At 47.3% G+C, this 25336-nt stretch overlaps 1 protein-coding gene across 1 annotated transcript in view; it reads right to left on the bottom strand.

The window, feature by feature from the left end:
* Nucleotides 1-24127, bottom strand: part of LOC123069924 (nodal modulator 1) — a 28759-nt gene extending 4632 nt beyond the window's left edge. Inside the window, exons 1-22 of the mRNA XM_044492905.1 lie at nt 23900-24127; nt 23748-23813; nt 22635-22721; nt 22362-22418; nt 22182-22246; nt 21927-22093; nt 17601-17662; nt 17432-17515; nt 17136-17292; nt 16237-16352; nt 13646-13774; nt 9559-9630; nt 9364-9459; nt 9207-9284; nt 8650-8778; nt 8367-8540; nt 8085-8282; nt 7887-8000; nt 7548-7798; nt 7362-7404; nt 7043-7291; nt 6368-6595 (exon numbers count right to left, since the gene is read on the bottom strand). Coding sequence (XP_044348840.1) covers nt 6368-6595; nt 7043-7291; nt 7362-7404; nt 7548-7798; nt 7887-8000; nt 8085-8282; nt 8367-8540; nt 8650-8778; nt 9207-9284; nt 9364-9459; nt 9559-9630; nt 13646-13774; nt 16237-16352; nt 17136-17292; nt 17432-17515; nt 17601-17662; nt 21927-22093; nt 22182-22246; nt 22362-22418; nt 22635-22721; nt 23748-23813; nt 23900-23995 — 2718 coding nt within the window. The 5' untranslated portion in view covers nt 23996-24127. The remainder of the gene's footprint in view (nt 1-6367; nt 6596-7042; nt 7292-7361; nt 7405-7547; nt 7799-7886; nt 8001-8084; nt 8283-8366; nt 8541-8649; nt 8779-9206; nt 9285-9363; nt 9460-9558; nt 9631-13645; nt 13775-16236; nt 16353-17135; nt 17293-17431; nt 17516-17600; nt 17663-21926; nt 22094-22181; nt 22247-22361; nt 22419-22634; nt 22722-23747; nt 23814-23899) is intronic.
* Nucleotides 24128-25336: the final 1209 nt, after the last annotated feature.

Here is a 25336-nt window from a genome sequence, read left to right as displayed (position 1 = left end):
TAGGCTGCTAGCCAGCCAAGGCATATGCTAAGATGCTGCTAAGATGCCAGTCTAAGATGCTAGTCTAAGATGCTAGTCTAAGATGCTAACTGACAGTCCTTGATGGTCAAGAACAGAACTCTATCCTAACAGCCAGTCCTTGATGGTCCAGGACTTTATCCTCCTAAGGACCATGTGCTGCAGCCCCACAAGGACCCTAGTACACAGACTTATCCATCATTCTCCCCCTAAGTCTTGTACGTCGTCTTGTGGGAGAGTTGAATCATCCCAATCCTGGAGCAAAGTTCGAGGAACTTGACCCTCCCAAGGGGCTTGGTGAGCAGGTCTGCGAGCTGATCCTTGGTGTTGATGTAGCTCGCCTCGATGCTCCCTTCTTCCACACAGCTGCGGATGAAGTGATACCTCAGTCGGATGTGCTTGCTCCGTTCGTGGAACACGGGGTTCTTTGCCAGGGCCAGGGCGGACTTGCTGTCCACCAGGAGCTGCACCGTTCTGGTGTCTTGAACGAGAAGATCACCAAGCAGTCGAGCAAGCCAGAGCGCCTAAGTACAGGCGGTGGAGGCCGCTATGTACTCAGCCTCACAGCTGGACAGGGCCACCACCTGCTGCTTGACTGATTGCCAGCTCACGAGACACTTGCCGAGGAAGAGGAGGATCCCGCTCGTGCTCTTGCTGGTGTCGATGTCGCCGGCGTGGTCGCTGTCGCTGTACCCGACGAAGTGTGCCGCCCCAGGGCACCTAGGGTAATGGAGGCCGTGGTCGAGGGTCCCTGCTATGTAGCGGACGATCCTCTTCACTGCCTGCTGGTGTTCCGACGTTGGTCGCTCCATGAACCGACTGACATAGCCGACGGAGAATGCCAAGTCCGGCCGTGTGTGAGTGAGGTAGCGAAGGCTCCCCACAAGGCGTCGGTACTGCGTAGCATCCACTTCCTCCGTCGTGCTGTCGCGACTTAGTTTCAGCCTCTCCTCCATCGGAGTGAGAGCTGGATGGCAGTCGGTGAGCCCAGCTAGCTCAACGATGCGCTTGGCGTAGGCGGACTGTCGGAGCGCGATCCCGGAGTGGTCCTGGTGCACCTCAATCCCTAGATAGAAGGAGAGGAGCCCCAGGTCACTCATCTGGAACGTGGCCTTCATGTCTTCCTTGAACGCCGCCACCTCTGCATCTTTGGTGCCGGTGATCACCAGGTCGTCAACGTAGACGCCCACCAGCAGGGCATTTCCTCCACTCCCCCGTCGGTAGACGGCAGCCTCATGCGGGCTCTGCTCGAAACCCATCTTCTTCAGCGTGGAGTCCAGCTTGGCGTTCCACGCCCTGGGTGCCTGCCGCAGGCCATAGAGAGCCTTGCGCAGGCGGAGCACCTTGCCCTCCTGGCCGGGAATCGTAAACCCCGGTGGTTGATGCACGTAGACTTCCTCCTTCAAGTCGCCATTGAGGAATGCCGACTTAACGTCCATGTGGTGGACACGCCAGCCCTCCTGGGCAGCCAGCGCAAGGAGAAGTCGCACGGACTCCATCCGTGCCACGGGAGCGAAAGCGTCGTCGAAGTCGACTCCTTCCTGCTGCAAGAAGCCTCGGGCCACCAAACGAGCCTTGTGCTTGATGATGGCGCCGGCTCCATCCCTCTTCAGCTTGAACACCCACTTAAGGGTGATTGCGCGGTGACCTCGAGGGAGATCAGCAAGCTCCCAGGTGCGGTTTTGCTTGACCGCATCCATCTCCAACTTCATCGCGGCGCGCCATGCCGCGTCTCTCTCGGCCTCTGCAAAGGACCGTGGTTCGCCGTCTTCACACACGAGCTGTAGCTGCGCCTCCAGGTCACGTGGCACCAGTCCTGGCACCGGCTGGTCGCCGAGCACATTATCCATCGTACGGTACCGCAGCGGTTCGCCTCCATACCATGCGTCGACCCGCTCCTCGTCGTGAGTGAGCGGGGAAGCGAACTTCATCGGGTTGTGCTCTGCGTGAGCTGGTGCTGATGAAGACGAGCCCGGAGTGGCGACCGCCGGGGCTGGAGTATGCGGCGTCGCCGGTTGTGGTGTCGTCGGTGTAGCAGGCGCCAGAGTCGATGTAGTTTTGGGGGCCGGGGTAGACGTGCCCAGTGAAGAGGAGCTGCTTGCTCCCCCAGCTTCCTTGAAGTGAGCGTACTCGACAATGAAGTCGTCATACGTCGGCGTCGAGCCGTCGTCCACCGCCTTGTCCCATTGCCACCCTCGCCCTTCGTTGAACACGACGTCTCGCGTTGTGCGCACACGTTGTGTCTTTGGGTCGAGGATGCGGTAGGCCTTTGAGCCCTCCGCGTAGCCGATGAAGACTCCCGGAGTGCTCCTGTCGTCGAGCTTGCCGATGTGGCCGAGCTCCTTGGCGAACGCAAGGCAGCCAAAGACCCGCAAATGAGAGACCGCCGGCTTCCGCCCATGCCAGGCCTCGTACGGAGTTCTGCCGTCGAGTGCCTTAGTAGGAGAGCGGTTGAGGATGTAGACGGCCGTTAGCACCGCCTCTCCCCAGAAGACAGCCGGCATCCCTCTCTGCTTGAGGAGAGCCCGAGCCATCCCCACAACCGTCTGGTTGCGCCGCTCGACGACGCCGTTTTGCTGCGGGCTGTACGGCGCGGAGTAGTGGCGCTGGATGCCCTCATCGGCGCAGTACGACGCGAATTCAGCCGTCGTGAACTCGCCGCCGTTGTCAGTGCGCAACACGCGCAATTTGCGGCCGCTCTCCGCCTCCACACCAACCTGCGCGCGCCTGATGGCGTCCGCCGCTTCTCCCTTACTGCCGAGGATCATCACCCACATGTAGCGGGAGAGATCGTCGACGAGCAGCAGGAAGTAGCGTCGACCTCCTGGTGTGGCTGGCGTCACCGGGCCGCACAGGTCTCCGTGCACGAGCTCCAGCTTCTCCTTAGCCCGAAAACTCGCCTGTTGGGGAAAGGGGAGTCGTCTCTGCTTTGTCAGTACGCAGATGTCGCAGAACTGCTCCACATGGTCGAGGCATGGCAGGCCTCGCACCATCTCCTTGGCACTTAGACGCTTCAGGGCCTCAAAGTGAAGGTGCCCAAAGCGCTCATGCCACTGCCACGCCTCGTCGTCTCGACGGACAGCGAGACAGACCGGTTGTGCCACCTGCACATCAAGGACGTAGAGTCGATTTTCACCTCTGGGCACCTTGGCGAGAAGGCGACGCTGGCGATCCCAGATGCGTAGGACCCCATGCTCAATCAGCACGCGTGAGCCGTTCTCATCCAGCTGTCCCAAGCTGATGATGGAATTCCTTAGCGCGGGGATGTAGTAGACACCGGTGAGCAGCCGGTGCTCTCCCATCTTGGTGGTGAAGATGACGGAGCCGACGCCCTTTATCTCCACAGCGGAGGCATCCCCGAACTTGACGGAGCCTCGCGCATCGGAGTCGAGCTCGGCGAAGAATTCCCTTCGACCGGTCATGTGGTGGGTGGCGCCGGTGTCGAGGCACCACCCCGTAGCCTTGTCCTTCCCGGAGCCATCGCTGAGAAGAGCATGTGCTTTTGGCTCATCGAGGTGGATGAAAGCCTTTGCGACTGGAGTCGCCGAGGGTAGCTCAATGCTTGCATGCGCCATGAACAGAGCCGTCTCCTCCTCCTTCGCCTGTGCGACGTGAGCCTGGCCTTGTCGTGGTTGCCGACACTCATTGGCCCAATGGCCAAACCGGCCACAGTTGTGGCAACTGTTGTCTTGTGCCGGCCTGGGCTTGCCAGCGGCGCCGTCCTTGGCGCCTCCGCGGGCGTCACCTTCGGCACGTCCTTGTGCCCTGCCCGGGGGGCCTCTTCGCGCCTTACGCTGCTTGCCACGCTTGCGGCCGCCCGTCGAGGAGGAAGGCTCCCCCTTCTTCTTGTCACCAAGGCTGGGATCCCACTGCTCCCGAGTTAGGAGCAGCTTCCCGCCGGTGGTGACGGGCCCCGAGGGGGGCTGTGGCTCGTCGGTGTCGACGACCTTGAGTCGACCTATCGCCTCCTCGATCGTCATCGTGGAGAGGTCCAGCAACGACTCGATCGAGCGAGCCATCTGCTTGTACTTCTCGGGAATGCACCGAAAAAGCTTCTCGACAGCTCTCTCCTCGGTGTAGGTGGCATCGCCAAACTTCACCATCTTCTGCAACAGAGTGTTGAGACGGAGAGCAAAGTCATCAACGTCCTCACCTGGCTTGAAGCCCAGGTTCTCCCACTCCTTACGAAGTGCCTGCAGGGTGGACTTGCGAGCACGGTCGCTGCCGATGCGTGCTGCGGCGATGGCGTCCCAAGCCTCCTTGGCAGTCCGCTTGTTGGAAAGCGAGAACTGCATCTCGGGCGGGACTGCGGCGATGAGGGCGTCCAGCGCCCGTCGATCCTCTAGGTGGTCGACGTTGCTGTCCTGGACTGCCTCCCACATGCGCCGCACCTGGAGCCTGACCTTCATGATCCCGGCCCACTCGACGTAGTTGGTTTTAGTGAGGGTAGGCCACCCAACACTGGAACCAACATCCCTGACCACAGTCCGGACCTCGTAAAGGCCGCGGTCCTGGTCGTTGCAGCCGCCGTCGCGGTGCGCGCCTCCACCTGGAGCGCGGGCGTGCTCGGCTGCCCACTGCGCCGTCCGCTCCTGCGCCACTTTGGCGCGATCTGCGTCGGCGCCGTCGTCCGCAGGCGCGGAGCTGCTGGAGCTGCCGGGGCTGCCGCGGAGTGCCTTGGCATCCGCCGTAGCCTCACGGGCTGCTTCTGCTGCTGCTGCTGCTTCTACCTCCGCCCTGGCTGCTTCTACCTCCGCTCTGGCTGCTGCCAGCTCCGCTGCAGCCAGCCTCGACACTCTTGCCGCCGCAGCAGCCGCTGCTACAGCCGCTCGCTCACGCTCCTCTGCCACGGCGCGCTCGGCCTCTTGCCGGCGCCACATGCTCGAGGTAGCCGTGTGCTGAGAGCGACCTGCAGACATGGCTCGCTGCAGGGGGGCTGTTGCGTGAAGAGGAGGCTGATGAAGACGAGCTGCTGCTCGACAGTCCGGAGGGAGGAAGGTAACCAGAGGCAGACGGAGCAGCTGCTGCTACCGACTTGGGCTGCTCACAGGAAATGCTCAGGGTGCAGGTTAACCTGGCTCTGATACCACTTGTTAGACCTTTCAACCTGAGCATTGATAGTTGTGGATGACACTAGGAGAGTTGGGACAATTTTCGTTGGTTTATTTCTCACACAATGCCATGCCAACCTGAGGGGTTGGGGATACATATTTATAGGCTGCTAGCCAGCCAAGGCATATGCTAAGATGCTGCTAAGATGCCAGTCTAAGATGCTAGTCTAAGATGCTAGTCTAAGATGCTAACTGACAGTCCTTGATGGTCAAGAACAGAACTCTATCCTAACAGCCAGTCCTTGATGGTCCAGGACTTTATCCTCCTAAGGACCATGTGCTGCAGCCCCACAAGGACCCTAGTACACAGACTTATCCATCATCCTACTACTACTCCCTAGCTAAGTAGATTATAACACAAGGATTACTGCTAACACACACAAGAAAGGGTTGGGTCCGAAATGATGATAAAGGTGATAGTGTTGGGGTATCACCGACTGAAGAGAAGCTTGTCCAACATCGTCTAAGATGTTTGGGCATATACAACACAGGCCTACGGAAGCGCCGGTGCATAGCGAACGGTTAGACTATGCTGATGATGTCAAGAGAGGTCGGGGTAGACCAAACTTGACATGGGAGGAGTCCGTAAAGAGAGTTCGGAATGACTAGAATATCACCAAAGAATTAGCCATTAGCTATGGACAGGGGTTCGTGGAAGTTAGCCATAAATGTGCCAAAACCATGAGTTAGAGATCTATGGGTTTCAACTCTAGCCTACCCCAACTTGTTTGGCACTGAAAGGCTTTGTTGTTGTTGCAATCAGTTCGAGTGTGAATTGTGAAGCGAGCAAGTCTACCTGGTGACGAAGTCAATAAAGATCAGGAAGACTAAAAAATCAACAAGTCATTGATTTTTAAAAATTAGTATCTTAGCCAAGTGACCCTTTGTATCCTCGCCACATTAAGCTTGAACTATAAATATATCTCTCCCTATTCTTTGATATCCGTATGTCAGAAATGTTGAGAAGTTAGTTCAGTTGAGGCTATCAAAACTCACAGCTAATAAATAGGATGCAGTTTGGTCAAGTCACTCAAATGTAGACGACAGTACATGTTACGAGCAAATAAGACAATAATTATGAATATTTTATGACGTCATATTAACATATGAACAACCCACTGATATATTTAAACACATTGTTGAAAACTAGTAATATCTGATGTGAAGATTTCAGATTATTTAGAAGAACTGTGGTACAGTACAAACTAGAACCGAGAGTGTGAATAACAACAAAGTACCTTAAGAAGAGCGCGGAGATAATAACTCCTAGGAAATAAGTTATCGAAGCTGAAAGTTCCACCAGAACCACTGACTGAGTTTTTTCTGTAACCTCCTTCACCACTCAAGGATAATAATACTGCCGGTAACATCTCTGTATCATTTTCACCATAAATATGAACTAATATCTGACCAAGTTTCTGACAAGCAAAGCTGTATGGTCCAGTTTGCTTGAGATGATAGCCAGCCTGAAGGAAGGAATGATATCAGGTATAGGATATTAAAGAAAACACACGTTTTTGGTTGCTGATTCTTAAAGTTCCCTTCCCAGTTGTGGTTAAATGTAATTAGGGCATACTATATTGAACAGTGCACTGTTTAAGCTTGAATGAACAAGACTGGAACCACTTCTGACTAAGCAGTTTACAAGAAATCACATTGACTAGTCTAGTGCAAAGGTAAATAAAATTAAGTGGTGCTCCATACAAACATCACTTGCCACATCTTTCTTATTTGAAAAAAAGAGTGACTGGAAAACAGTTTGTATCACCAGCAAAAACAAAATATGAAAACTGAGAAATCATGCTAATACACTGTAGTACGGTACACAATTGCAGCATATGACCATGAAGTCAACACCGGAGGTCAACACCCTAGCGATTACACATAATGTGTGTGCAGAAAAAAGTATAGACCTTTGAGGCTTCGACTTCATATCCTATATCCTCATATAAGGGCCCTGCAAAGAATGACCCATCAGAATTTGTCTTTGTCTCTGTTGCTATATCACCTTTCTTCAGCATCGCATACTTGCTATTTCCAGCTGCCAGAATCGTGATATGAACATCAGGAGTTGCAGGTGACACTGATCCTTCAAGGTATAGACCCATTTTAGCAGTGATTGAAGGAACAGCATCTTGGCATCCGTTTGCAGACACTGAGAACTGCATTTAAATATTAATGATGGTTTCACCATTCAAGTTCAGAAGTTTTTTTTAATAAACCATCGCTCACCTGATGCCGTGATGGATAAAATAGGATCTTTTTCCTTCTAGTGCTGTATTACAGAAAAGTATAATAGATAAATAATCGAGAAAGGGAAACATACAAAACAAGAGTTAGAGGTAGAAGGAATTTGCAACTATTGAGAAATTCTGACTGTTGGTGCAAAACCAAAAGGACTACGAGTAAAAATTATACCTGGAATCACGAGGGACAAAAATGAAGTCTTCCCCAAGATCAGTCCAAGTAGAGTACTCAAAGACAGTAATACCATTTTGATAACTCTTTGCAAAAACAGGCATGGTAGATATTTTGTCGATAGAGCTCCCATTACTCTTGAAGGCATCAACAACGATATCTTCTAATAAATCGATCTCTTCCAGAGGGGAGCTTATGTCCACATGGATTTCACCTCTTACAAGATACTTCTTTGCACTGATGTGAACCAACTAGGGGGGAGGGTAACTTTTTGCGTTAGGGTGCCAAACTGAACTTTACATGGATAAAGATAAAAACCAAAGTACATGAGCAGCTCACCACTGGGTTGTGTGTATCAAACACAATAGGCGAGGTCCCAAAGGAAATGCAAGAATTAACTAAATAAAGCTCATGTTGCCCAGGAGTTTCGATGCAAATTCTTTGTGACCCTTCCTGTGTAGGATAAATAGTGGATGGATTAACAAAAGGTTGTATTAATTCAAATATATTGTAGATTTAATAAGTCCAAGTATGCACCTTTATCAACAATTCAAGTTTAGAAGAGTCTGGTTGACGAATGTATGCTTCAGTGTCATGACTTGAGACTAGCTCTATCCAATAACCCTTTTGTACAAATACAATATTTGTCACATCATCATTAGCGACATCTACATCCAAGGTATTTTCGTCCCAGCACCAATCATCGTTTGCAGGAGCCTTGGAAGAATGTTTCACCTAGAAGGGATTTTCACAAAATAGCCAAGAGTTTAGACAAAATAGTGAAAATTCAATATTGTTGATCAAATTACAAGATTTTACCTCCAGACGATATTTTCCAGGAAATACTTTTGTGAACACAAAATTAGCATCTTGCTCCAAACTGGTTGTCTTCGTTTCATGCTCGACACCCCCAGCTAATCTAACAAGCAAGAGCAGAATATTTTGGTTGCATTTCTCTTTGCAGAGGATCTTACCGTGAACATTGACTTGTGACTGTTTACAAAGAGGTAATACTCAGATACAATCAAGTCAGAGTATCCATCAACTTGATGAAAGTTAAATAATGTTGAAAAATCACCACGGTGAAGAAATACTCATTTACCTGAGAGAACTCAACATCAAGCAACGGGCACTTGACATTGACATCGATATATCCTGGAGAAAATAAAAGATTGGAAGAACCTTCGGAATCTACAGGTAACGCAGATAATCGGTATTCACCAGTAGAAACCTGCATATTGCAAGAAAGGAAGAAGAACAGATAATTTCGTCATATAACTTTAAATTGAGTTACTTGAATGAATGAAATAATGCTGGAGCTCACATCGCAAGCTGGTTCGTGTAAGATCAGACCAAATTTCACAATGATATAAATAACCATTCAAGGTAGGTCTATGCAAAATTCCTATTCCTACTCACACATAGAACACAGCTAGTGGTAAAAAAAAAGGCTTAGTACGACATCCCAATTTGCGTTACATTTGTTCAAACTGTAAACATTGAAGATAATAATGCATCTAATAATTCTTAAGTGATACATGTTCAAATTGCAACATACAGTGCACGATACTATGTTCATACAAAAAAGTAGCAAAAAGGAATGACACATCATTAGCTCAAAGTTTATTTCCAGCAACAAAACAAGAAATAACCACATACCTCAAAGCAGAATCTTCCATTTTCGCTGACAATTTTCCTCTGCGGCTTTACATTTTCAGGCCCATGTGTTAAAGTTACCTAACAACCCCACACGAATTGTAAGGATGAAGTTTTCATGGTAATCTCAATGAAACAAAAGACCACATCAAGATATTACCATGGCTTTGGAGTTTGGAGTTACTGTTTGAACAACACCACATACATCATATCGAACTGATTTGATATCATCAATGCTTTCCATGTTTGGCAAAATCTAATGAAAAGGACAGTATTTAGCCACAATCGGGAAGCTAAGGCACTTGATCTGGATATTTAACAATTTAAGGTGTTCCCTCAATCAGGCACTTTTTACCATGAAGTTCTCCAAACGGTTGAACTTATAATGATCCTTCTCAGCAACTATATCATACTTCTTGGATGTAACCTACACACAGGCGAAAAGATCAAAATGTCAAGTTTAAACTAGAAAATATGAGGTAGCATAAGTATCCTTGTTTCTTTCTTTACATGAGAATTAGAAGAATTAAGTGCTTGCAAAGACAAAATTCTGTACCTTCTATTTCAGTAATCTATGTATCCTAAATCCTGTCATTTTATGACAAGAACTAACACTAAGAATATACAGTTTTCTTAGTGTCTGTTGACCAGATTGTGTTTTAAAGCTGTAGTTTGAAGATTTACTAACAACCAGATGAAGGGAAATTGATGTTGGCTACAGTGTCACAGTCATGTTGAGAAAACTTTCAACTAAATTGTCCAAGACTTGAGTTCTATTTGGACTTTTGGAGTATAGACATAAAATTAAAAACAAGGGGGCGTGATAAAGCAGTAAATGGTGTGAGGCATTGTTCTAAAGACTAAACGTCCAAATGTTCCACCCATGCCAAGATAATACAATACAAAGTTTACTGCTTCAAAGGTAGTGAATTGCTTGCTCTTAGGAGTTTTTAGTTTCCAGCAGTACATTTGTCCATTCCTTTAATCAAGAAATTTGCAGTTCAAAAAATGTTTGCAATGTGACAATTTGTGCCAGAACAGATTAGGGTGTTTTACTGCAAAACAGTAACAGAAACTAAACTAGCTTATATGTTAGAACTACTAGGTTCTCTCACAAGGATCCACTCACTGTTTTTCTCTCATAACAAATGCACATACGACACACATATGCACTTACATTCATTCATGCTTGAGGGGCTACATCCTGCCACAAACTTATCTTACATAGATGGATACATGTCCTTATATATGACTTTACAAACCGACCTATAGCTCATACAACTCATGTCCTTCAGTCAATGTATCCAATGTCCAGCTTAGGTGCATGCATGCATTGAGCTTGCCATTACCTTTTCTACTTCCTTATCAAGATAACAAGCAGTCAAAAGGATTTTGACTGTTCCTGCCGTCATACTCCCTCCGTCCCAAAATTCTTGTCTTAGATTTGTCTAGATACGGATGTATCTAGTTACGTTTTAGTATTAGATACATCCGTATCTAGACAAATCTAAGACAAGAATTTTGGGACGGAGGGAGTATTAGAGATGCATTGCCTTCTTTCTTGCTGTAGAAAGTCAGCTGACATGCAAGCTAGTGCACATTTATCTGCATGCATTGCATCACCTCATGCATGCAGCACCAAATTACCATAAGACAAATTAATGCTAACATTCTAGGCTTGTTCATAAGAGAAAACCTAGACGTGCTCTGTTTGGAACCTCTCATATAAGTTTGGAAAACGATTGTCCTCACCCGGCTGATTTGAGAATGACGCTGAGTCGCCTACGGAACCAACCACATGTTCAGGCCTACCACGCATGCTTTCTTGTAAGCACGCGTAGGACGTGAGTCGTCCCCATGGGCAGCTGATTCCTGTCCACGATTGTCTTTAACTTCGGGTGCTTCCACACACATACACACCTGTTAATGTTCTGCTGCCATGTACTAGTGCTCTAGTAGTACTAGCTAGTAGACACTACGGCTGTTTTTTTTTCCTCGAAATGGAGGCATAAGATCAGCCCTAAGACTCGAGCAAAGAGTAGAGACAAGAAGAAATGGAAAAGAAGCTGTGCAGAATTTGCGCTACCACTCTGTCCAGCATAAATGCTTCGGGCAAAACCTTCTGGAAGCAATGGACTGCCCGGTCCTAGGGACCAGACTGTCCAGTCTGAGCAACCAGACTGTAGATGGACGGTGCGGGTGGCCTAACTCTACGGACTCAATGGACTGTCCGGCCCTGAGGACCGAACTGTCCGATCGGCCGCTGTTTACACTACCAGACAGTCTGGTGCGTCCAACCGGAATCAGCCGGTTTGCACACCAATTTGGGCTAAGAAGCCCATGTAGCCCACCGGGCCCGTACCTATTGCAACCTCCTCTAAATTTTTAGGGCTAGCAAAGCATATACTTAGAACTTTGCTCCTTATATCTCCTCCTTTTTGGTGTCAACTAATGGGTTTGGCTCTATCTTCACCATCGACCTGCAGCTTGCTAGCCTGCAACTAGCCTCACAGACATCACTCGTTGTAAGACATCACTCATGGTAAGCCAGCTCCTCACTTCTATGGACAAAATATGGATTTAAGTTCTCTCCTGTTATTGCATGTTCTTTTTCATGTGCTGCTTACGTTTATCCTTTTATGTTGTGCGCATTGAGCCTGTTTCTTATCAGCGCTTTTGTTGCAACAAAGGAAAACACTTCCTATTACCTGATGGATCCCACGCACGTGTCGTTCGCCTCCATCGCCGTCGGATCTATTTTTGATCGGATGTCCGGATCTGGCTGCAGCAGTGAGGGCTCGCCGTATCTGGCCACGGCGAGGTGATAGACCAGACATGCGGGTACTGGCGGTCGCGGGCGAGCCTGCTTGAGGCAGCCGCGAGCTGAGCCAGGCAGAGGAGGTGGCTTGGCTGAGGCGAGGCGGCGGAGCGGACAAAGGCGACAGAGGGCGGTGTCGACCCCTGAGAAGACGATCTGAACGGCGAACACAGACACGAGCGGATACGTTTATTTTGCAACAAAGGGCATGTCGCAATTGCAACAAAGCTCTTATTGCAAAAGGGCACTATTGCAGCCTCACACAAAAAAACTGCGACAACACCTTTGTTGCAAAAATTTCTGCAACAATACCTCTATTGCAAAAAAAATCTGCAATAAGACCTCTGTCGCAGAAAATATTGCAACAGCTCATTTGTTGCATAGATGGCTGGCCACGTGGGTAGATAGGATGGCCATCCGCAGATCCATCCAATGATCAGGGACCCGGTCGGTCTTTTTCTCTTATCTGCTCCATTCAATATCAGGGACCGGTCTGTCTTTCTCTCTTATCCGCCTGCCAACACGTAGCGTTGCCCTGCAACAAATGGATGTTCAATTGTTGCAAGACTTTTGATTGATTTTGATGGGTTCGCGAGAGAAAATGTTTTTGTTGTATGTGCAGTTTTCATGTTGCAGCAGGAAGAATAGTCTAGCAACAGCGGTGGCATGCTGCAAGCTGGGGCACGCGATGTTGCATGCTGAGACGAAGATGCTGCAATGTCAGGCCGACGACAATGCAAGTGAGTACCAAGCTGCAAGGTAGGTCCACCATTGCGGCAAATGACGGAATCACGATGCTGCAAGTCCAGTCCAGCGACGCTGTGAGCTGGAGACCCGATGCTGCAAAGCCAGCTGCCGCGGATGCAAGCCTGACAACACTGCTCCAACAAGCATCTTCGTTGGAGACCGTAGCTCACGCTGGAGCGACACCAGCAAGTACCAAACAATAAGAAAAATGTTTGGAACTATGCGCATGCACACGATAAAAGATGAATAGTTTTGCATGCATGTGTTAAAATGTTGCAGAAAAAAATTGACGGTGTTGTGGCAGCGGCATAGGAACCGTACTTCGCCGTTACATAGCGTGGCTGCTACACTTTTCAGTGGGCTGCAGCTGTTTGTGGAGAGCGGTGCATGAGGTGGGATTAGAGGCTGGGATAGGTAGACTACACAGAGTAGAAAACCGGGATTAGAAAGGTACACCACATTGGCTGAAAAGTGAAAACTGGTCAGGTATCCAACTGATCAAATGATCAATCCAACCGCGGTTGAGCTAGCTGATCCCGCGCATCTAAGTTATAACGCACTATTTGCAGTTCCTATGGCATACATTCTAGCCTCTATACTGGAGTTCAAACTTTTCTGTTTGTTTTTAGTAACTTTGTTATTTTTATCGTATTTTCCTAAATTTAATATATAAGAACCAACTTAGCTAATTTTGGTCAACAACCAATCTACGAGCCCTCAGCCAGCTTGAATGACTAAGCGGACTAGTGGTGCTAGTGATCTGTACACAAATAAACCATGCTATACCTTGAGATACAAGTAAAGATACAAATAAAGAGAAAAGAAACACCCTAGATAAACTGATGCGCTAATTAAAATTCTGATCAGATAACAGTACCTGATCAAGTCTGTAATACCCAAGATTATCTGTTACAGCTCTCAACTGACCATCGACTATAACCTTGGCACCTTCAATGCCAGCACCATAGCCATCAACAACATGTCCACCAACAGAAAACCCAGTAACCTAGCAAGATAAATGTGGAAAATTGGTGGAGATCAGGTTTGCATCCAAAGAGCAAGGAAAATAACTACTGAAGCTGAATGTGCACAAACATGTTCAAAAATCACAGCAAATAAAGAACATGTTCAAGCTCAAATTGCTTAAGCAGCTGAAAGTTCTCAAGTCTAGGTTGTTACAGTATATGTGGATTGCACTAGCCCTTTCCACAAGTTCTGACTTTTGGTTGCGTTGGCTAGTGCATGAAGCTTAACATGGTATCAGAGCTAAGGTCTTGAGTTCAAGTCCTAGCTTTCGCAATTTACCTAAAAAATTGCTGGTACCCCCTTTGTGTCCACGTACAGGCCTCTTGAGTCATACATGAGTTTCGCGCGCCGTCGGTCTCTTCCGATTGCACGTGTTGACTTGTCTTCCCCATCACACGTAAAAGGGGGTGTTACAGTATATGTGGATTGCACTAGCCCTTTCCATAAGTTCAGACTTTTGGTTGCGTTGGCTAGTGCATGAAGCTTAACATAGGTTAACCTATCACGTTATAGCACGGTGCCCATGCATTGCTGCGAAAAACATCTAGAAATGCAACTAGGACCATGGGCATGGGGATCGCCGGAAGAGCCTTAGTGTCTTACAACCGTTGTGTGGTCTCGGCAAGAAAATGAGGGTGATAACCCAGGGATGAGCAACAAAAACGACCATTAGGTGGTATTACAAGGTTCAAAGAGAGCAAATTTTAATTTTTCAAACGAGGAACGTTGGGCAGTAATGAGATGAGGAAAGAGGACAGCAATCAAGGAAGAAAGACGGCACGAGAATGGAATTTTTGTTATGCCAGAATAAATAAAATTGCTCGATGATGCATGCTATGATATAGACCGAGGAAAATTGGTTTAGTGGGGAAAGCTAAAAAATCTAGAGCAAGATTTTGCATTAGGAGTAGCTTTTCACATTTGTCTATTTGTGCCAATTAGAGGAATGTTGGTTCCTATGAGAGTAACAGCCCGTTTGGATGTAGACATTGGTGGCGGGAATTCGTAATTGGCATTGGGCTGACCCGAATGCAGCTGTTTGGATGGCCTAGACATTCACGCGTGGTATTCGGGCTCAATATTGAAGCGTTTTTCTGAACACATGCACGGCCCTCCGCAAATTCAAACCCCCCGAGTTCGATATTCCTTGGAATCTTGGCCTCGCTACCCCTTCGTCGTTCCCTGTGCGCGAAGAAAAGAGATCGAGGTCGAGGCCAGCCCGCCCCAGCAGCCGTCTCCAAGACCGGCAGCTTCTCCGCTGAATCAAGGTGGACGCCGTCCCCTACGCTCTTTACCCATCCTCATACAACCCCTCCACACGCCTACCCCACGCACGCCAAGGATGCATCAATGGCCAATCACGCGCCTTTCTGTGTCCTACTCCACGTCCGGCAATGGCAGCAGCCCCTCGCTGGCCGCTTCCGTCAAGAACTTCTCCACCATGCTGGTGCTCTCCTCTGTGCTACTCTACTCGGTGGCCACATCCCCAGGGCGAGACGACCCAGGCGGAGCTCGATGACGGCACTCCTCCGGCCATCCCCACCTCACCCCCATGTCCCCACCTCGCCCCCATGCTTCCCTCGTGCACCCTATCTAGCTCTGGTGTGATTCGCCACGCCCCGTATCTCCCCGGCATGGGATCTGCCTTGGATGGAACAGGTGGCGCGATGAGACCGGCTGGAGATGGGCTGCTAGTTCGACTGGAGATTGGCGGCGACGTCGAGTCTGGCAATGGAGATATAATGTCCGGTAATGCGTGTGTGGCTATGTGTGCAGTATTGCTTGCATGCGCTGCTGCATGAACATTCATTGCTCTGTTCATACTTCATACACTTGTACATGTGCAATTCAACATCTGACCATCCAAACAAGAAAATTGTGGCTTATGATGGATTCCAGGTGCCAAATATATGACCATCCAAACACTAAAATTGATATTGAAGCTCTCAATGTCATGGATATTTGGCATTAAGTCAATTCAGTTATTCAATGTCATGCCTTTGAATGTCTACATCCAAACAGAGCATAAGAGTATATTAATTTATTATTGCCTTTTGCAAGAATACGGGTCCCACGTTTGAACATAATAGTGCATTTTTTATTGATTGTAAGATCTTTTGCATGAGTGGTGATCCCACATGTGAGGATGAATATATTTGTTTATTTGATTGATTTGTAAGTTACTGGCCCCACATATACTATGCCCAAGTAAAAATGGAGGGAGAGTGAACTCACCGACAACTCTAGACTTTACAAGTAGGGAAGATATTTTGTTTATATCCATGAAAGCATACATGCTAATCAATTAGTGGTAAACTTCAAGTAACATCTACCCAGCTTTAAATGGTAGGTAGTCCTCTTGTCAGCCATCCTCGAGCAAAAATAGCTTCATCCATAACTTTACAGTCCAAATTATGAGATGTATAGTAAGTTAAAAATTACCTGGAATTTTTGGGGGATTGTCATGTGACTATGCTCAAGAGAAACATGTAATGAAGAAGGTGAAACATCAAAAACAGTGTTTTCCCCTCTGTAGTATGGCAACAGATCATAGCTACCTGCAAAATTATACAAGATAATGAAAATTTCATGCTTGGTGTTTACACATCACCTCACCTTCACAAGCATTATAACACGTGAAAAATGTCGATTAGCAACAGAATTGCAATGCTAATAACGCATCAAGTAACTTTAGTGCCATAAATAAAAATATGAACTCATAATTTACAGCATTTGGAAAGGGACCATGTGAAGGAGTGTCTACAACTTGATGCACTAGCCCCCAATGATACTTGCGCATTTAGACCAAACAAATTTAATAAGGCAACCTGACAATTTACATGGCTGGAATTCTGTGCAGTTCTCATGTAGGTTCCTTTATATACAGATCTGGCAAAAACAGAACAAGACTTCCTATGGGAAACAACCATAAACAGAATGTCTACAACACCAATGATACATTCACATTTAGAAAGTGTAATAAAACAAAAAAAAATAGCCTAAAGGTTTATATGAGTGAAATACAATGTGAGTTCTCATGTAGGTTCCTTTACATACAGACCTGGCAAAACAAAAGAAGACTTTCAATGGAAAACAACCATAAACAGCTAGCATACATAATTTACAGTCCATGCTGCATGAGGACAAGCAGTTCCTTATAGGAGAAGATTATTATTAGTTAATTAGATACACAAATTACATGTACAACTGTTGTTTTTTTGTCCTGGAAGACATGTCAAATAAGAGGACATGTCAAAAGGAAACTTCCACAGCATGTTAACTACAGAATTTTATGTACCAGTTGCATTACAGTGTGATGAACTATGGGCAAGTTAACTTACCACAGGGCATTGATCTAAATGAGAACTTCCCATCCACACCAGATACTGCATGGCAAAGAGCACCTTCCCTGGGTGCATCGGTCAAACCTTGTGAGCAAGGAACCTCCTTTACATCATTTGAATATAAATACAGGTGAACTCCCAAGATTGGATTTCCCTGGTACAAGAAATGCTTAGTACATGTTAATCTAAAAATCCAGCAAACAAGAAAATCACAACCCTAAAGCTGGCAATTTCAGTCATATGCTTACAGCATTGGTTATAACTTATTGCCAACATACAGATTCCTTCAGTACCTGTGCAACTACAGAGCCATGAATATTGTATCCTGATACGAAGAAAACATCATCTACTACAGCATTTCCAAATCGCAAGTCCACCTACATACAGAAAACAGACTCCACTATAAGCAATACATGTGTGTGATAACATATATTGGCAGATAAGGAACGATGAAATCCTAACCTCTGATGAACCTGTCATCTCAATTTCATAATCAGGATGAGATGCACGCAACCTGTAGAGTCCTGGAAAAGATCAAAGACACACATAAATGAACAAACAAAGGTGTCACGTAGAAAATGCATGTCAGGTACTAAAAGCTCAAATGAGAAGGGGGAGAAACAAGATATACATGGCTATCATTTGTAAATGGGTGCAAGTAAGAGCCTGACCAGACTAATCCATTAATGGATACCACTATAATAAAAAGCTGAGCTAGAAATGTTATGTTTGGACCATAGTTACCAGATTCGCAATTAGCTCGATTCACAATTTGATTTCACGATCATGAATTGGGTTCACTAGGGGGTATACATTTCCAATTCGCAAATTGGGAATCAGATTCATGCATTCGTTATTTCCGTTTCGAAATCGCTGTACACAACATATCTACTACCCCTATAAAAGGAAGAGAGAGGGCAGATCCAAACAATCAGATCCATCCATCTACAAGATCTAATGGCTCCAAATCCTTCGATGTTTAACGTTGCAAGCCACAGGTTAATCCACTAATCCATCAATCGCTAACCCACCCCGCCGCGTTCGCAAAAAGAAACCGCTGCGCACCACGCCCGAACGACTTCCACCCGCTCGCCCCGCAAAAAAGAAAAAGAAGATTTCTGCCCGCTCCTCCTCATCCACGCCAGCACGCCAGCCGTTCACCACAGTACGCGCGGGCCGCCCATCCTCCCGCCGCCCGCATCTTCCTCCACACCCGGTCCAATCATCCTCCGCTCAACTTGGCCGCCCCCCATCCTCCCGTCGTTCGGTAGCCGCCCTCCCGCCGTCCGCCGCCTACCGCGCAATACGCCGCCCGTGCCATACGCCGTTCGCTAGAGATGCGGGCGGGCGGTTGGGTTGGTGAACGGTGGCAGGTTCGTCGCGCGACGGGTCGCCTGGGATGCCAACCGATGGATACGGGTCAAGCCGACTCGGGCGGTGGCGCATCTTCGGAAGAAGAGGGGAAGAGAAGGAGAGTCCTGGCGGCGGCTGAGGAGGTGCTCGCCGGCGAGCGGGCTCCGACGGCCGCCTGGCGCGCGAGGTTGGATGGGGGCGCTTCCCGGCGACTACGGCCGTCCTCGCGACACCACCTACCCGAAAGCATCGTCGCTCCCCGCCGCCAGCCGACGCGACGTCTCCTGCCACTCCTACGCACGCAACGATGTCGCTCCCCGCCTCCTCCCCGCGCGACACCGCCTTTCCCCAAGAGCACCCACCCCGTCATCCTCCTACTCCTCAGTGCATCCCTTGCCTTGTAGCGGCGCCTGACACACGCACGGCCCACACTGGAGCACGCCGCTCCTCGCTGCCCGGTTTTCTTCTTTTTCGTCGCACCGTGCGAAATCTGCCCATGCTCGGTCTGGATCTACATAAGCGGTTGAGAAAGAGAGAGAGCACAGCAAAGACGCACACTGTGGATTGTGGAAGAGGTACGTAGGACAGCACCCCTCTGTGTTCTTCCTTTTGGGTCTACTTTCTCTCACACACATGTGTATCTGTACTGATTCCCAGCAGGAAGAGGGCATGCTGTTGGATCTGAGCACCTGTGGGAGGAGCATAAGCATAAGGAGGCATCCATGAGACAAGATTTTTTTATGTGAGATATTTGTTTTGTATTTTAGTAGTCGTTCGAGTGTGAGTTATGTTTATCTGTAACACGTAATTGACTACCGGAAATTTCATGATACCTTAATCAAGGCCATTTGCAGGTTTATATAAGCATTTGGTTAGCAACCTCATATTATATAGTATCTGCAGATTTAACTATCTCTTTTATCTTTTTCCCCAGGTTTTAGTTATCCATTGCTTACACAATGATATTTAGACCAATTGTAGAGTTGCATCTCCACGTATTGAACACAATGCAAGGTTGCTTTTCAATCATAACTAGATTTCTTTTTCTTTTGCAGCCTATCAGACCATAGGATGTCTCATTTATGGAAAAACTACTCGAGTGACATAACAACATTGTGTATTAATCAAATTTATATATTTGTGGTCAACATTTAACGTGCGCTGCACGTGCAAGCTTACTAGTTTTTATCAAGAGCTAGAAGTACCACATATTTCTATTCACTGAAAGATCCAGAATTATTGAAAGTAAAAAAGGAGCAGGCTCGATAGGAAAAAAGACCCAAAAAATTTAAGCGCTTAAAGCACAAGGCAAGGCTACACATAAATATATAACATATGACAGCCGATTAGGAGATTTAACAGCTAGCATTAACATAAATGCACCACGAGTTGCATAACATGATAACTGTCAGCAAAGCATAGGCCTCAAATCATCTTGTGTAGATGACAGAACGGCGACTAAGCGCCTCTTTTCCTCTTCTCCTTCACCGACAAGGCCGGCCGGAGTGAGGATAGGATGGGAGTGTGGATCCTCGTTGTATATAGTATAGTAGGTGTAGGTCTAGGTTAGGGCGGCCTTCATGGTGTTTGGTGTCATGCCGGACTGGAGCTTCTCATGGCGCTCAAACTGCGTCAGCTGGTTGCCTTTCACCTCTTCCAGCTGTCCTCCATGGGGGAGGACAGCTGCTGGAGGTGATCCATCGGGAGCTCCACAATAAGCTCCTGTGGCAGCCCAATCTGGTGGAGTCTGAAGCTTCTTCTTTCCTTCTTCGTCACTGAGGTGGTGGAAGGAAGTATCGGGCTGGATTTGGCTTCAATCCATGCAAATCTGGTGTACCAACAGGAAAGGAAGCTGGCTTTGGTGATTCTCGTTTCCAAGATGCACAGCCACGACCTCTTTGACTGCCGCATTCATGGTTCTTCCGGACAAGCTTTGGTCGTTCATATGTCTCCAGTTTGCTCCGACAAGAGCTAGGGTTGATCGCCAGCTTCGGCCTGTCGCCGATCACCTGCGAGCTCCTTTTCAACTACCAGGACTCGCTTGCAATCTAAGTGTCTATGCTGGGTTCTTGTTTGCAAAAAGGAAGGATGTGTCTATAATCTTCTTTTTCTTTGGTGTCCTTCTGTAAGCTGTGTTGTTCAATTCTACTCTTTTAATGCCAATTTCAGAACCTCGGGTCCCTTCCCGCTGTTCAAAAAAAATCCAAATCCCTCCCAGATTCACTAAGCTTTACTTCATGATCCCAACTTTCAAAGGCCAAAGCACTGGAGGTCTCTGTACATACATCCACGTAGCACCGGCCGCCGCCAAAAGTTCACCAGCGTCACAACCTACTCATGCGCCACGCTGCTGCAGCGCTTTCCTCTATCGACCATGCTGGAGGAGAGCCTGTCCACCACTAGGCTAGCTGCTGATGCTTGTGATTTTGTGCATGGAGATCGGCAACTTGGTAATGAATTCCGAGCGAACTGGACCAAAACTATGGCTGAAGAAACAGTTCGCTGCAATAGGTTTCCCCCAAATGTCTGGGTCATATTTGCAAAGGATGGAGAGGGGGTGCGTGAGACATTTGAGACAAAGTTACTACCATGCCTCTGCTGATGTGTTGTGGGGTGGGAGTGGGTCTCGTGGTGCAGATGCCTCCGGTGGAACGCCAAAGGAGGGAAATGATCTCTTGGGTCTAGGGTTCAACATAACCATGAGAGAGATTGCAGGTACGGTTTGCCATGACACTAGATTCTAAAAGACTTTTTAGCAACTTAAGTAGACAGATCGAGAAGTTATTCCAATCAGAAACACACGCCAACATAATGACCCAATTGCATATCTTTTACAGAGGACTTGATTCCGTACAAATGGAATAATAAAAAAAAACAGATTGAACAACCTATACAAATATAAATATGGGATCTAGGTTCGTGGCACAAAATGCCTCCGGTGGAAAACCAATGGAGGGAAATGATTTCTGGGCTCTAGGGTTCAACACAACCATGAGCCCATGAAGGGAGCAGGTATGGTTTGCCATTACACTAGATTCTACATGAATTTTTCACCACTTAAGCAGACTGGTCAAGAAGTTATTCGAGCCAGAAACTCATGCCAACATAACGACCCATTTGCTTATCTTTTCCAGAGGACTTGATCCGAACAAATGCAACAATATAAAATAGTTGAACAACCTATAAAAATTTAAATATGGTGGCATGTCATTAACAGGAGTAAATTAAGCATCTAATATATTCAAATGAAACAAAAAAGAAAGACACGTTGACAAATTTTAATTAAAGTCACATCATACAAGTCCTTAATAGGGTACTCCATAACTACTGATAACATGAGTAAGAGATGGACTCACAGGAAATGACCAACACTTCTCACATCAGACTATATACATGCATATGCTGTGGTTTTCTAATGATGAATGTGAGGCTAACCAGGAATTATATTCACAAACGCATATCCTCCTGTTGATGATGTCAAAGCAGATGCAACTAACTCATCCAAATCTGATAACAGCTCAACTTTCACACCAGAAGGTCCTCCATCTTTTGAACAGCTCTTACCACCAACAGCTCCCACTATTTTACCAGATACTGTAAATCTGCATGACGAATTCAACAGTTAAAACTTGAATCAGATAATTATCCACACCAAAAAAAAGTACTAAATAAATGGTCAAAGCAACAGACCCAGTGAATTGAAAGTTCATATCTGCATTTCCATTGCATCCATTTTGATCAATGACAACAGGAACCTGAAAATGTTAATTGATGACTTATTTCACACAATAGAAGGAAGTCAAAGCCAAGCAGATAACTAAGACAGGAAAAAGGGAAGAACAAAAAGATTCAGTCGACACATCAACTTACAGTTTCAGGCTTCCATGACCATCCCTTAGGCCCCTTAACTCTGACGATAAATGAACCCTGTGGAGAGACAACAAGCCAAAATCAAAAGATTAGGGTCCACAACTGTTTCAATGGGAATGCAGCGCTCACTATTGAAATATCATACACATCACAAAAAATAGCTATTACTGTTATATCTGTATCCCTACTTGTAAAAAAAATTATACATGAAAAGGTGAGATAACTCATAATGAAGAAACCTACACTAAAGGCAAGCATCACCCACAAGTATACCTTGTCATAGACTGGAATGAAATAGTAGCCATTAGGAGCACATTGGGTGCTTTCTTTCACCAAACCATCAACAGTACACAGCTCAACCTGATTCAAAAAGTTTAGGAGGCAATGAATTTGTGCATACCAGATACGACAAAAACAAAAGCATAAAGTAGAATATATGGTCACCAAAAGTAATCTGGAATTAATAATTATACTGCAGATGTAGAATTAGTCTCTATGGCTTTGATATGCATATAAGCAACTATAGGGAAGATATGAGATTTTCTCACTGATGTAGTACGATACATCTTATGCATAACCAGGGTATGTTATTGTTAGAAAAATCCTTGGGGAAACAGATTCAATTAGCTCAAAAATAATTAATGGCAGAGAATATAAACCCACCATCATGATTACAATTGAACCTGTCAATCATGAGTACAACTATTGTTGACAGAGTAGAACTATTGTTGACAGAGTTTCTAACACCTCCAACATTTTTTACTTGCGCCAAGCTTTGCAAATGCATGGAACTTGCTCAAAAGTCACAACCTCCATTTCATTTTTCATGTAAAACTGCGTAATCAAGTCACCAGAGCAGTCACCTAATCCCAAGCAAATTTGGTGACCACCATCACTAGCAGCAACAAAATACAACATACATATGGTTGCAGGCAACGAAACATTAGCGTTATAATTCTCCGCGACCCAGTATTCATTTTCGCCATGGGAAGAAAGCAAAAGTAGTTTAGTCCGATTGATAGCAACCAGTAGCAGGTAGCCCCATTGCACAAAGCATCTAGCAATTTGTAATTATAAACAATTGGCCCAAACTAGCAGCGCCACTGGAACCAGTGGCATACAGCAACTAGAAAAATCCACAAGGTATCAGTTCAGGTGAACTATCTCAAGCAACAAAACGTATCCCTGCTGAAGCACCCATTAACTACTAGCAGAGGCTTGATCAAGTGCAGCAACGTAGATCGCATACCGTTATGTCAGAGTGAGGGGGTGCAGCAATCCCCTCACATCAGAGTGCGGCAACATAGCGCAGCAACTTGGTCGACAACAAGTACAGAACGCAACGATAATTTACGAAATAATTAGAGTGCGGCATGTATCGCATACCGTTATGTCAGAGTAGTCGAACTTGGACTCCGACGCCCTCTTCGACTTGGCCAGGCCCGAGCTCGCCTGCACCAAGAGCCCAATCGGAAAATGCATTAGAATCAAGCCAAGCCAAGCCGAAACTGAAGCTTAGCGAGTAACACGAGGAATACTTCGACGAAACCGCCGCATCCGTCGATCTCGTCGGAGGCAGCGGAGAAGGCGGCGAGGGAGAGGAGGAGGAGGAGGACGGGGAGGAGGGGGTCCATAGATCGGATCTAGTGGGCGCAGAGCATGCCAGGGAGATAACGAGTTTGAGGAGATGTGCGGGGGGTGGGGGTAGGTGTAGTAATAGCAGTGGAGTTGCGACTTGCGACTTGTCCTTCCTGGACTAAAATGCATCAACCGTCCCTGAACTTGCTCGCGAGAACCAAAACGGTCCCTAAACCCTAAAACTGATCCAATACGGTCCCTAAACTCTGAAACTGATCAAATACGGTCCCTAAATTCAATACGGGCTCTGTTTGGATCCATGGGTCGGAGTTAGTTTGGGTTAGTTTGGACTCAACTAATCAAAAATATCCAAACAGTAGGGTTAGTTTGGGTTAAATGCATCTAACCCACTCAGAAATACTAACCCACCCTCGGGACCATTAAAAAAACACTTTTTTCTCTCGCTCTCCCAGCAGCAGATCCCTCCCCACTTCCTTAAAGTTTCTCGTCCTCTCCCTCCCTCCCACTCGCACCGCCCATGAAAGCGCCTCGCCGTATCCGCGCTCATGTCCGTCGCCGGTAAGCAGCCCCCGCCTATCCTCCCGTTCCAACCCCCTCGTCTCCCCGCGGCCGGTCCGCCCGTCGATAAGCAGTCGCGGCTCCTTGCGCGGCCCATCCCCGTCAGCCTCGGCCCGCACGGATCCTTGCGCAGGGACGACGAATTCGGTCGGTGGGCTGCGCGAGAGGCCAGCGCGGCTCCTTGTCGGGCACGTCCCCGTCTGCCTCAGCCAGGGCTCACTCCGCCAGCACAAGGAGCGCATGTGACATTGCGTGATCTGATCCGCCAACACGGTTCATGGCGGTAATGGACGGAAACGACTTCGTCGTGTGGGGTTCATAGCCGTCTGCAAGCGGCCCTGCTACCCACGCCGGTATCGACCTCAGCTCCCAAACACCGACGGCGGAGGGGTTCTGTGACGCCCCTGATTTGACCGTACACTAATCATAAACGCAAACGTGTACGATCAAGATCAGGGACTCACGGAAAAATATCACAACACAAATCTAAAAGTAAAATAAGTCATACAAGCATCATAATACAAGCCAGGGTCTCGAGGGCTCGAATACAAGTGCTTGATCATAGACGAGTCAGCGGAAGCAACAATATCTGAGTACAGACATAAGTTAAACAAGTTGCCATAAGATGGCTAGCACAAAAATGGGATACAGATCGAAAGAGGCGCAGGCCTCCTGCCTAGGATCCTCCTAACTACTCCTGGTCGTCGTCAGCGGGCTGCACGTAGTAGTAGGCACCTCCGATGTAGTAGAAGTCGTCATCGACGGTGGCGTCTGGATCCTGGGCTCCAACGTCTGGTTGCGGCATCCGAGAAGAAGAG

This window comes from Triticum aestivum, chromosome 3B (assembly GCF_018294505.1).
Source record: "Triticum aestivum cultivar Chinese Spring chromosome 3B, IWGSC CS RefSeq v2.1, whole genome shotgun sequence".
Lineage (NCBI taxonomy): Eukaryota > Viridiplantae > Streptophyta > Magnoliopsida > Poales > Poaceae > Triticum > Triticum aestivum.
This window is presented reverse-complemented; position numbering and strand designations above follow the sequence as displayed.